This window comes from Hetaerina americana, unplaced genomic scaffold, assembly GCF_022747635.1.
Source record: "Hetaerina americana unplaced genomic scaffold, ioHetAmer1.1.p SCAF_3, whole genome shotgun sequence".
In the NCBI taxonomy this organism is placed as follows: Eukaryota; Metazoa; Arthropoda; class Insecta; order Odonata; family Calopterygidae; genus Hetaerina; species Hetaerina americana.
The window spans coordinates 25,186,706-25,200,803 of NW_027286874.1; the positions used below are offsets into that span (position 1 = coordinate 25,186,706).

Genomic DNA, 14,098 nt, shown 5'->3' on the forward strand with positions numbered 1-14,098 from the left:
GGAGTAACTATTTGTGGGTTTTATTTTATCAATAAGGACCCTCCACATTTAGCCATTTCCAGCGGGTAACGACAACAAGGGTATGCTAAGCACATAACAAAAGAAGGAAATTACAGTCTCGATCATGTTGAGACATTTACTTCAAAATGGCGCGGTGCTTTCACATCCTCATGGGGACTGTTTCCGTAGGTTGATAGATATTTGAGCTAGAGACTAACCCATTGATCTAATGGCTCAGCTTAAAAACTTATTTCACCAGCGTAATTTTGCTTTATTCCAGCACTCTTCACAGTTTGCTCGTTAAACCTTTAAAGCTTCAGCCTACATTTCCTTACTTTGCCGCTGCATGTGGCAAGCACTACGAACGCAGAAATCGTACCGGATTTGAACGTCAACAAAACGGCCTGTTGCTTACATCTCATCTTTTAATTCAGCGCTAAGATTTCAATGTGATTAATTTTTTTACTTTATTCCAGTAGAAATTTAATTTCTCAGAGTTTTTCTCCAGGGCTAATTCGAAGTGAGGGATTTTCAACTTGTCAAAAATCCTCAGAATGCTCAACCTCTCTATTTCCACCAACTAAAATAATTAGCGTCGTTCAAATACAAAATATCAACAGTGGATCGTGATATGAATTTGAAGTAAGATTTCTCCTTGAATATCACCTTTTATTTTCCCTTCCATTCTTGATTTAATGTCAACTCGTCAAAATATTCACCTCTGCTGTCGCTAATTTAAAGTTCAGAACGGAATGCAAAATAAAGTCTACATCCGAAACCTAGGTACCTAAAACATTACCATAACATGCCACGAATTGTTTTTGATTTCGAGTATTAATATTTCTTTGTCAGCATAATTATCTAACCCAAATGAATAACTCCTTTTATATTATAGTATTTAGGATAACGTCAAAGTAAATTGACAAACAAAATTATGCATATCAACAAGCCTTTGAATGGTACGTCCGTAGATTTGGAGAAAGCCTTTGGCAATATCGAGTATAACAATATTTTCAAATCGTTGGGAGAAAACAAAATTATGATCTACCAACTGTACTTGTACAAGAACCAAGGTACAACAATGCAAATGAAAGACAAGAAAAGTAAGAGGCGAAAAGAAATAAAGGATTTATATAGGGATGCAAACTCTCTAAAGTATTATTCAGTATACACTTTGAAGATACAATAAAAGAATCCCAAATAATAGGCAAATAGGGTATTAATTTGAACACGAAAGAAATAAACATACTCCGTTTCATATAAAATCACTATTATAGCCAAGACTCCATTAGACCTGAAAGTATCCTTAAACAAAAGATCATAAACTTCAAATAAATATGAAAGTAAAAGTAAAAAGGTAACATCCTAGTATGAAAGGAAGATCCAGGCAAACGGATTTAAGTATTAATAGAAATATTAAAAGTTAGAACAAGTGAAATGTTCACGTACATCGGAAGTGGCATGAAATGGGATGGAAGTATTTCGGTGGACATCAAGGAGAGAATAAGGCAAGTTAAGAGGTCAAGTCTGGGTATCTGATTTTTCGGCAAATGGGATGTTTCCCCTGCCTAACTAAAATATTTCTCCAAGATAACCCAGGAAATGCAATTTTTCACGCTACATAATATCCACATAGTAGCAGATATAAATTATACGACACTCCAAGTCGATCTTCCAACACAATCTTTGATCGAAATAACAGAAAAGGCACGCCGTGAGATCCCAACAGAGGAAATGAAACCAGATCGTATTCCCTTGCATACATATTTATATTAAAATCCGTTAGTCTTCAGATAACATAGAGCATGCGGCGATGGATTATTGATGAGGAGATTTTCTGGAAACTTTCCCTTCAAACAAGTCACTCCTTATCTTCATCCTTATACCTTCATCCGTATACCTTCATCCTTATACCTCTCCCTACGGAGGTTAACACACGGATTATTACTCATCATTCACATTAATAAAGAGAATAATCAGTCAACTTGGGCAGATATTTCTGTTTTCTGAACATTTCAAAGAAAGCAAGATATTAAAAATAAAATGAAAATCAAAAGGAAAAGTAGCCATTCCACTTTTACGTGGTACCGAGACATCTTTCAGGAATATACGTAGGTTGTACCGGCATGGACTATCCAAAATATATGGTACGAAATGGTTATGAATTAGCTGACAACTAATATCATCCACAACGAATATGTAAATATTATATTACATAGGTATCTCATGTAGCTTTACACCACACAACAGTCAATATTCTGGCAAAGGATGACGGGCAAGGAAAGGAAAAACCGAGGGGGAGGGCGCGAGATTCGAAAGCCTCGGGCATTAATTTATCTCGTCATAATGTCCCTTTTACCGCTCCTACCGCCACCCATCAGCCGCTCTCCACCCTTCCTCCCCCAATCCCACTCTTTTCGTTCCCCCTAACTGCCCTCCTTCCCATCAGGTACGCCACTCTCCTCTTACCCCATTCACGCTCCCCTGGTCCCACAATTCGCCTCCGAATGCTAACGATTTGCACAAGCGGGGAAATTCTCGAGTCCCCCAGCCATCTCTCCTCCTTTCCCAGTTCATCAGTTCGCTGGCAGTTTGTCTTCGACTCCAGCTCGCCGCGTGCCCTCCCAGCATGGCCCGTACCCGTGCTCCGACCTTTTATTTGTCACAGCCGGCACGGAACATCCTCCAATCAAACCGGTCGCCTCTGCCCGCTGCAACAGTGGGTTAACGAGCTCTTTCCTCACTCCCCACCCTCCCGTCGTTCCTCGCTCCATCTGCACTGTGACCTCTCCCATATCCTTCCTTTCTTTCTTCCGTCCGCCTGGCCTCGTGACTCCCGCTCTCGCGACCTTTCGATCTCTGGTCATGCCCCCTCGAACGAAGTCCTTTTTTGCCCTTCGATAATTTCCCTGATGACCCCGTCCATCCAATTTCGTTAAAGTGTGAAAGTAATTAGGAAATGGAGCGAGCGGGGGATTACGTAAAGGGAGGAATGTAGAGTAAATTGCATGTGCGAAGGTAATGTGCGAGGTATCGTCACACAGAAATGCGAAGCCTAGATTTTGCCGAGGGGACTGGAAAAGGCATCAGAGCAACTGCGAGAACGCAAAGAGTTCAAACTCGCAGAGGTGGCTTACTCTGCCCAAGTTACTTTATGTTCGTACAGTGACGTAAACATGAAAGTCGTTTATATCCTTTTCATACCTCAGGAGTTTAAGTGTTAAAATACACATACAATTTTAACATTAAACAGATCTCATTTACTCAACAAACATAATCGAAATAATCTTGTTTCCAATAATGGAAACAGAAAAAGAATATTATTCCCCTTTCTTTGAAGGATATGGATACTTTTAATGAATGTGAAATGCATCCTAATTCAACCTAACCCAAAAGCATTCATCCAATCACGGAAAAAGTAATTTCTGCAAATTACACAGGTAGTATTTGAATATACGAGTGATTTCGGTCCGCTAAAATAGAAACAGCCTTTGTTTTCCTTACTTCGCTGAAAACGTAGGGCTGCTTTAATTTTGATTAGCAGTCTCCGATCGCATCGAAACAGTTTTTAATCATTCTTTCGCCAGCAAAGTCAGCAGAAGCCGGCGTTTTTCAGTGTTGACGAGGCGCACTCGGGTCCCGTAACTTTATTTTATTTTGTGTATTTTGCGGAAACTAATTACTGTAGACTCAACAAGAACGTGCTCCACCGATTGGTTTGAGTCAGATAAAAATAAAAAAGATAATGGGTCTATGAGTTTTTTGTGATCCCCTTCCGCTATTCATTTTTTTACGCGTATCGGCGGCAAGAGCAAACAAAGGAACACATCAAAGATGGGATTCCTTCCGTTCTGCTCATGCCTTGCTCGAATATTTTTTTAATATTGCACGAGTAGCAAAAATTCCTGCCATTATCGTCACGACCATGCATTTTCTCTCGTAGCGGGTTAAAAACTGTTGGACCCTCCTAAACAAACGCGACTATAAAATAAAAATATCAGATATATATTTTCGGTTAACACTAAACTTAAGGATATTAAAGAGATAATTAATCGTGATTGCGACTCTTTGCTTACAAAATTGGTTTTTAATACAAATATCGGTAGGATTATGGAAGTATTGATGAGATACTTCCTAGTATAACACTTTTGACAATTAAAAGTGAGTAACAAAGATAGGATTGAACACTCCATTATGCCCTCACATGCATTAGCTTTGACTCACTTTACTTTGAGCACTATACGTAGCAGTACTTTAAAAATCGTCTTTTTTTACCTAAGCCATATGAAAGGACAGTAAAGGTTTCAATCGATAAATGGTCATTATGCCTAAATTCGTTAACGAGGTGGATTATATCCCGTGACCCTTCTATTACCTTCCAGTGTCATTGGGTTACATGTATAACTCTACCGCACATGATGTATTAAATGCCTTCCAGCTTTAACTAGACACCACTATTACATGTAATCAATATGGCGACCTCATTAAAATCATTTAAAGAGCATCAACAAATTATAATACAAAATTATATTACAAAGACAAGTGTATACCACTAGAATATATTATGAAAATGGCGATCACATAAAAATTATCCAAAGAGCATGGACAAATTTTATTTCAAGGATAAATTTATACCATTATTATGGAGCAATAGTTTTACAGTGGGAATAATGCGACTGGGTATTTTTGCAATATATAGAGATGATATTAGTTTGCAGTCGAAGTTGAGAAGGGTACAGAAGGTAGGATGAATCAGGGAATGACATAAAAAGCAACTTCCAAAAAGGGTGCCACCAAGTGGACTACAGTATAACACACGCTCTATCAGAGCGGTAGATTGCGGATAGTAAAAGCTATTCACACGATTATTAATGGAAATATCGCTGAAGGAAATACACTTTCTCCAAGAAGTTAAATCAGGCCTTCGGCCTAGGGATCACTATCCCCTTTTTCAAACAGATCGGCTCCATATTAACGTTTAAAAGCAGGAAGCAAAATTTAATAACGCGATTCCAGCTGGATAGTGTATCCGACGGAATGTTGAGTTTCATGTTTCAAAACCTGCCTCCGCATGCATGGTGTTATGCGTACAGAGACGTTATAACATATGAATTCGAAGAAACAACTAATCAGAGCCATTCATGCCTTACAGAATGCAAAAGACTTGAAATAATCGAGGTGGAGCACCTTAACAGGAAATCTATATAATTCGAATTTTAGACTGTTTATTCGAATGTTATTAGTTACAGAATTACCGGACAACCCTTACAAATTTGTTTTTCGAGAAACATCAAGTGAAATAAGGTCTTCCTGTGAAGCAGCGAAGTTCTCCAAATTTTCTTCATTGAAGACTAATATTTCATCAACACAAAAATGTCTGTTTTGACAACATTCCGCAAGAGGACTCCCTCAAAAAAAAGTTGTCCACTAGAAATTTGACTTGTCTTTATTATCTTTCGGAGAAAACTTGCTTTCTTATTATTGCTTTAACGGTGGCAGACGTGTATGTTCATCATTATAATAACCGAATTATATTTATGGAAGTGATCATGTAGATGGGCGACATAAATCACCGAAACTTGGTCAATATATTTATATGTGTTATTCACAGATTTCCCACTAGGGCATCGACAATCTTAAAACGAAAAAAACACATTTCAATGGCGCAAAATGCTTTCAAAGGAATCGCATATCTTACTACTCCGCAACTTAATTTTCTTATTACTAATACGTATGAAGAGATACGCAAGTATTGGCATCCGCAGTGCCCTTGCCTCAAGTACATAGTATTCTCTTCTTTCGGTAACGCCACTCGACGGGTAAATTTTGGTACAATTCCGCCAGCATTTCACAAAAGAAATCAATATTGTTGATATTCTGGGTTGCTTTTTAATTTTTTGTATAAGTCAGTATCCGTACTGGTAGCCAGTGTACCGTACCGTATTTGCACGAATTTTGTCAAATGTAAACATTACTTTTTCATGAGATAATTTCGTCTTCACCCAATTAGGGATGACCCATTGTGATCAAGGAGTTGAGGGAAACAGTGAAAAGTCTGTAGTTCAAGTAAAAGATATTTCTAGTTATGACATCGTCAGTATATGTTACTAGATAAGTTCCAGCTTAGCGTTTCATCTCTTGGCTTTAATTTCTGCACGGGACGTTTTCCTAAGCCGAACGCTCCTGGGGATTACTTATACTTAGCTTCCTTCTTAAAATCTCTTTTCCACCAATAATACGAGCACTCCTAGACTGCTTGCTGGCGCTAGGCCCTTTTGTAACGTTCAGTACATTGCGACCACTTCCGACAATCCTATTATACTTCTCTTCTGTAGGCAACGTGCTTTTGTGAATGATACGTGCAAAACGCGAACTTAAATTTTAGTCTATTAACAAAGAATTCCGCCCAAAAATATGATAAATCGTAATATATCTTAAGTTTGGACGTGAGACACTTCGAAAACAAAAAATTCCAGGAAGCAAAACGAGAGTCAATGCCTATTGCGGCGAAAACATCTGGTGTGCTTAGTGGGAGTCGAGTGCGAGAGGAATGAAAAGAAGGGGATGAGGGAGGGTCTGAAACTTGACGCGAAGCTAAATCCGACGGGAGAGAGAGCATAATGTGAGGGAGAGGACGGCCCATAAGAGCCGTCAAAAAGTATCCCCTCCGGTGACACAAAGTTCGAGTAAGAAACCCACTCATGTAGCAGGAAATGGAAATCAAAGCACCTTACATCTTGTTCGAAAGGAATGGACCACTCTTTCAAACAATGCCTACGTTAAGATAGGTATATGGAACACTGGACGAAAATTGCGTTGCTCTTTCTAAGCCTTGAATAATACTCTACTTAATATCAGTGTAGGTGCCATGTCAATTCATTTCTCGTCGCAATAAAATTGATTTCACTTTCTTAACTTAAGGAACCCTCGTGACAACCTGAACCAGTAGGTTTTTCATGCACAGTTTTAAACCAAGAACTTCATTTATGGATGCACAAGAAACAATTACGTGCTGCAATATTTGTAACATTGTCTATCGTGATGGCTGGGTTACTCAGAAGGGTAATAGTCCGCCATTTAAGCCATAGGGCGCGGGTTCGAGTTCCACCTTGGGCATGGTCCTAGTATCAAACCTGATGGTTCAGCCTCGAAGAGACAAAAAAAATTACAAGCCACGAGTGTCTTCCCTTAATACAAGGAGCACTTCTGTCACTATAGGCGTCCAAATAGTAAAATGAGGAAGTCTCTCAGCTTTAAAACCCTTTAGTCAAGTAAAATTCAGTGCAAAATTAAAATAAATAAAATGTTCGCAGTGTAAAAGGTGTACGATACCTCGGTAGCTTAACTGACTAAAGCACTCGGCCAGACATCGAGCGATCCGGGTTCGAATCCCGGTCAAGGCGAATGATTTTTTACAATCTGAAATTGTTGCATTGTAATGCACACTTTAGCAGATGAGTCCGTTAAAAGTTACGGTCTCAGCATTCCCCGTAATTTCTTGGAAAATTAAAATAGGTTGAGATGCATGAGTATTAATCCTTGTGCGATTTATTTCAATACATAAACTTCAGTAAATAAACTTGAGTAGAAATTTATCATGGAATAGTGTTTGGTAACGGTAGTCTTGTGATACATGGATGGGATAATACGAGTATATTTAGTGGCTAATTTCATTCAAAAGAGAATTATCTGAAGAATGCCATCTCCAGCTGTTTACGATTCAAAAACATGAACCAGTTATTATTGAGAGTCATGATAATAATATTTCCATTAAATTCTCCACTTTCTTTCACATTAAAAGTATCTTAAAATGTACATTACCAAGAGTAGCCTCCATGATGTTTTATTGCCTCTTCTTCTCCTCAATCAGGTATTCTCCAAAGCACGAGTTTTCTTCAGCATTGGTGGAAAATTCTTCAACGGCCGCCCACTATCCTTCTCATACATGCCCGACACTGTACTTGAGAACGCCCGGAATGTTTCCATCAACTTGCGTCACAGAATTGGCAGATTCGTGAAGCTCCAACTGCATTTCGCCGCCCGCTGGATCATGATAAGCGAGGTGTACTTCGATTCTGGTGAGTTTTTGAACAGAATGACTCCAAAGACGACATCCCGGTAATAAAAAATAAGGTAATCCTTAATAATCTCCATAGATGATATGATGAGACCCTAAAAAGCAAACGTGGGGTGGAAATTAGATTTTTTCAACTAATTAGTAGTGGGAGGAACGCTCATCTTTTGAAATGAACTTATAACGCAGAAATTATTTTGAAAGCAAGCCATATCCTAACAAAAGGAAAATATTACGATCAAGCAGCTGAAAACTTAAACACTCATTAATGTAATATAACACATTTTCATATAAAAATTTACTATTATTTTGACCCGAATTGTTCAACGCACGTCATCCGTCACTATTTCATCTGAAGAATCCAATCTAACCCTATTTTCACTCATAGCTAACTCTAACTAGAGATGGGGAAGTGTTGACGTCAACTTACTGATGATGAAACATCAATAGGTAATATACCATAAGGCTCTTTCTTCTAGGGTAAACAATTAAATGACACTTGATGGAAGACTTTACAAATTTAAATATTTCAATAATAATTCTTGTACCCATTGATTTAAAAAGTAAAACGTATTTAGTAGAAAGATCAACACACCATATCTAAGATTAATAAAGCATAAGGTTCCATTTAGATAGTTCGTTGTTACCCAAAAGAACCTTTCGAAGATTATTTTACCCGTTAGTTCTTTCACAAAAAACATACCTTCCAACAATTCTAATGTAAAATATAAAAATAGTGATGTCATTAAAATTCAAAGTGATGTAATCCTAGATTCATTTAAAGCTTATTCGAAACAATAACCCAATATTCCAGATATTAGGGAGTGATTATAGCATTTATATACATATTGCAAGGTGTGTCGAATCTAATTATCAGACACTATTGGTGGCGACGTGACTCCTTCAATCACCAAATTTTTAATTTATCGAGCTATATATATACTTAGGTCGTCGTCACTTGAATAGAGTTTCATACATTACCACTAAAACTGTTTCCAGGGGAAATGCTTCCATCGAGAAAATTATGAGTAGAAAAATGAGATTATTAAGTTTTACGATTTCTTTCAGGAATGATTAGAGAGAGATTTAAACGTAATATTTTGTAGTGCTGCTTTAAGAAGGATCGTATGTGAAAGAGAGGTTTAAGTTTATAACTTCACCAATTTTCATCAAGCAGCTCATACAGCAAGGCTCCATAGACTGTTAATTATCTTTTACGATTAGCCTTTGCATTAAAAATTACAGTTTTGGAAATTTGCAGGATCAGAAATGAATGATTAAACTCGCACACCCGTTACCGGTAAATCACGTATTTTTTTCTCTAAATTATAGTATTGAAACAAAAGTGTGCAGGGTAGCGCTCCCACAACTGGGGACAAATTCAGCCGGTTCAGCGAAAGCAAGGGAAAACAAAATGATATAAAAGATTATTGTTCCTATTTTATGGATGGTGCGATGAGGAGTACCTAATTTCATTGCGCTTGATATAGGTTTGATCGGGTGCTATTTTCTCTCAGTTCAGAGCAAAGGGTGCAATAGGAAAGCTGATTGTTCATCGTGGATTTAACCCAAAAGACTAGCCGAATCCATATTATTTTAATCGTTTGAAATAATCTCTAACGGCAAACAGAGTATGAAATATCATTCAAATAATTCATTTCATGAGTGACGGAAGCGTATACCAGCCAACTCCATCACTTACAAATGCAAGAACTTATCAAATGATTAGTTTTCATGTGTGATCTCAATGTTTTAAAAAAATAAAAGAAAAAAAATGAAATTTAAGCCATGATCGTTCGCAATCTCAGGATCCGGATAAAATGGTGCGTTATCCTCGTCTCGTTTGTTCCTTAGCTACAAAGGCTTCGCGGTGGGTAAAAACTGATTTAAACACGGCAGGGGAGGAGAATTGTGAAGGGGGGAAAGCCGAAAAGAAAAAAAACGCGATTCCGTTTCCACAGCAGTGTATGAAAAACTGGTGAAAGAGCGACTCGACATCCTTCACTCCCCCTAAAAACCACCTCCGCGGCTCTCTCGACACCCGCTTTCCTCCACCCCACCCTACTTCCTTCCTTCCTTCCACCTTCCTCGCGCCCCTCCCTCCCCTACCCTTCAAACCTTGCCGGTCCCAAGAGAACCTTCCACGCTATCATTAACTTTTCCCTTCTCAATCTTCTCCCCGTTACATCCTTTTTTGGAAAGAGGTGGAGGCGGAGCGGAGGTTCTGGGGAAAGATGGAATGATAGGGAGATAAAGATACCATGCGATAAAGAGAGTAGGAAGGGAAAATGGGACAAGGCACGTCGACGGGTAATAATTAACATCAATTTGGTTTAAGTAATAGGCCGATGACACTACATGAACGTTGGCTCAGGATGCGTTTGATAGGTACGTTTTTTCAGCCAACTTACTCTGTCAGTGAAACGCGGAGCCATTCGTGCGCAGTGCGTAAGTGGAAGGGAATGGAATGAAAGTTTACGAGCACGTCACATTCCAAATACTAAAAAAATTCGCCACCCAAATACGAAATGAATCAGCTCATAAGTCATTCGCGCCAGCTAATAAAAATCGCTTTCTTCTATTATTTAACCCACATTAACAATCAGAATACTGGGGTAATGGCAAATGATATTAGCATACTGCAGAGTTTGCGATGGCAAGAAAGAGAAGAAACGATCAACAGAAAGTTGACAGAGCGGTATGAACTGATTTAGATGGGGAAGGGGCGAGAAAACGAAACATTTAAGTGTGAAGAAAAAGGGGGCGGAAAGACACTCGAAGAAAAAAACGTCAATATTATTACTCCAAAATATGAAGGAGGAAATTCAAACGAAGAGAGCAAATGTTATGACGTGCCATTTACCGAAATAAAACGCTGAGGAGGAAAGAAATAGATTGCGGGGGAGGGAAGGGGGTACTCGAGTTAATTGGCGAGGGGAGGGCGAACGAGTGAGGAGACGTAAAAGCGGGAATGAGTTTTACGGAGGAAGAAAGAAGTGGACGGGGAGGAGGATGAAGAGGCAACGAGGGGAGGAGAGGGAAGGCAATGAGGATGGAAGAAATGAGAGTAGGGAGGGGAGGCGTAAAAAAATACACAGGACGAGAGGCGAATATTGCACACCATTTTAATTTTCGTTAGTGCTGTCCCGTCAAGCAACAAGCTTTTTATCTGATTTAATATTCGAGAGAGAAAGAGAGAGAGAGGGTTTGGAGAAGGGTGGGATAAGGGAGCGAGGGTGGGTAGGGAGAGGGGAAGGGTTTTTAGGTAGCGCGCGCGAGAGGGAGGGCAGTCTCACCCCACCCCCCTCATCTCCCTTTCCTCTCCAATCCCATCCCCCCCTTCCCTTCCGTCGGCTGCTTTTGCAAACTAAGTGAGAGAGGATACGAGCTGGGCGGGCGGAGGGCAGGGAGGAGTGAGGGCCGAAGCGGAGGATGTGCAGGAGGGAACTTGTGGATAGGCTGAACGGGAGGGGAATATAAAAGATGGAAAAAATATAAGAATTTGGAAAAATAGGGAAGTAGGAATCGCAGTGGAACATTAAGGGGAATCGGATGGAGAAGAGAAGAGGAGCTTTTAGACAGCAGGAAGGATTGGCCGAGGAGAGGGGAGACGTGGAGGATGGGGAAATGGAAACTGCTTTGATTAATCTCTTCAATTAAAAGGGGGAAGGAATACTATGGATTACTTCCCAAGGATCTCGTACTCATCCATCTCTCAGGCGTTTGACTAATATTATGTATTTTTGCGTCTGGCTACCCCCCATTTCCTTTCTTCCCTTTGAGCCCTCCTCGGGCTGGTGGTGACTGGGGTGCATCCGCCTCCTCCCCCACATCTAGAACCCCCCTCCACTCCCCGTTTACCTATCCTTCCGTCAGCCCGTGACTTGACTGATGGCCGTCGGCAGAACGTTCCGCGCCCCTCTCACTCTTCCTCCCCACTGCTGCTCTTTATTCCCGCCCTAGTCGTCTTCCCTCACCCTCCAGTCTCCCGTCGAGGAGAAATCGGGATTCTTTCCCTTACTTCTCGATAACAAACGAACCGAAATGTGGACTTTTTATTTCCTCGGAATACGCATTCCAACTGATGTCGGGTCTTGAGCTAGGAGGGGTGAGTGTCGACGGGGAAGGAGAAATGGAGTTGAGAAATGAAAAGATATGAAGGATGCGGAGACGATTGGCAGGGAAGCTAGAGAGGTTAGTATCGATGTTTAATGGTTTAGACCAAGGAGCGAACTGGGGGTAAATCTTCCTAAGGAGAGAGAGATATATAGAGCATTGAAAATTCCATTTCTTAACTATTAATCAGTGTAACTAGCAGCATTTCAGTTCTCTTGCTTCCCCACCGCATCTAGCCCACGAATGATAATTTATGACTTGTTTGGCTTAAAGCTGTTTTCCAGTTCTCTGCGTGTTTCAATAGATTGCAAATGTAGCAGAGAGTAACTTTTAAAAAACTAAAATCTTTTCCTTGATAAGTATTAATACGGTTGATGGTGTAAAAGGAAGAAATCTAGTGAGACAAAGAAAAAATGACATATTTTACACAATTAATATACACAATTTCTACAGACCGCTTACTGTACAGATTATCAGTAATAAAAATGAAACAATTCTTCGTGCATTTCTCAGGGTATTTTAAATTCAACCATTTTGCCACAATTACTATACCAAACTTTATGCTATGAAGCGTTCATATTTAAGTATCACTATTAGGTTTTTACAACAGGCATGTCCTTTGAGAATCTCTGCTCTGGTCTATTTGGGGAATATGATAAATAGGAAATATAGGCCATGTTAACACAACGGCAAGGAATCTCGTAAAAAGAATTATTATCCGCTAGGTACGATTCCGTCAACGTACGATTCATGGATTGGAAAGGAGACATATTTGAGTGAGTTATACAGATTGAAGTGTAGCTAAAGGAAAGGAATAAGCACATATTTCGAGGTTCGAGGTCGCGAAAGAATATATACTGCCAACATAGAAGCGTAAAAAAATATGAAAAGAGTTTGTTCCCTCGAGTTCGTTAAAAAAATACATAACCCTGGAAGTGAAGGCAAGGTTAAAAGTATCGCAGCAAATTTCGCTTACGGAACATGTTCCTGAGCAAATGGACCGTGGAATAAGAGGGGCGGTTTTGTTGCCGGTTGGCGAGTGGAGGAAAGGAACTTGGACGAAAACTAAAGAAAAGAGGAAGGAAAATGAGCGGGCCGAGGGGGTGGAATGGGTTGGATGGAGAGCCAGGGGTCCCGCTCATGAGAGCGGAGGGGAAATCGGTAAAAAAAGGGTGTGGGGAGTGGCGAGGATACGAGGGAGAAATGTGGGGGATGGGAGAGGCTTGCAACTTTCAGTGAATTGCGAAGGGGTCATAATTAAAAGAGGGCTTTTTTCAGACCAAAGAAAAAAAGGGGGGAGACTTTTTTCGTAGCTAGATCGAAGAGAAAACTGAGAGCCAAGGAAAGTTTGGGAGGGGAGCGCAGAAATATTTTTAAAGGGAGGTTTTTGAACGTAAAAAGGGAGGGAGAAAAACTCAGGCTCATGACGGCGGTTAAATGGAATTATTGCATTGAGAGTGATTTGGAACCGAGAGGTCTGAGAAAAAGGAGAAATATGACGGTGACCTGGGAAGGGGGAACGGATTTACTCCACGGCGCGGAGAGGTCGGACTGGAATGGCTTCACGAGAAAGGGGGAAATGGGAGATGAAGGAAAAACATAAGGGAGAGACGCTAGAGGGGAGGTCTGCGGAAAGGATACGGAGAAGTGAGAATACAGCCGTCGACAGATAACGACTAAAAAAAGCAGGGGAAATAGTGGGAGAAAGGAGAAAAGGTACAGAAATGAAGAAAGGTGATTGTGAATACTCGTAAACCTAAATATGTAGAGTGCACTACACGAAAAGTTAGCCACTAGTACCTGATAAAATATTCCATAATATTCCTATTTTAATTTATTCCAAAAATCAAGGCATTTGGCAGTATTAAGCGCTTTTTTGCATGACTAACCACACTAGTTAAGACAATC

The 14,098-nt window shown here is 40.0% G+C and overlaps 1 protein-coding gene across 1 annotated transcript in view; it reads left to right on the plus strand.

The window, feature by feature from the left end:
- The window catches only part of LOC139689965 (discoidin domain-containing receptor 2-like), a 654,793-nt gene that overhangs the window by 608,878 nt on the left and 31,817 nt on the right, over positions 1-14,098 (plus strand). Inside the window, exon 9 of the mRNA XM_071587123.1 lies at positions 7,871-8,078. Coding sequence (XP_071443224.1) covers positions 7,871-8,078 — 208 coding nt within the window. The remainder of the gene's footprint in view (positions 1-7,870; positions 8,079-14,098) is intronic.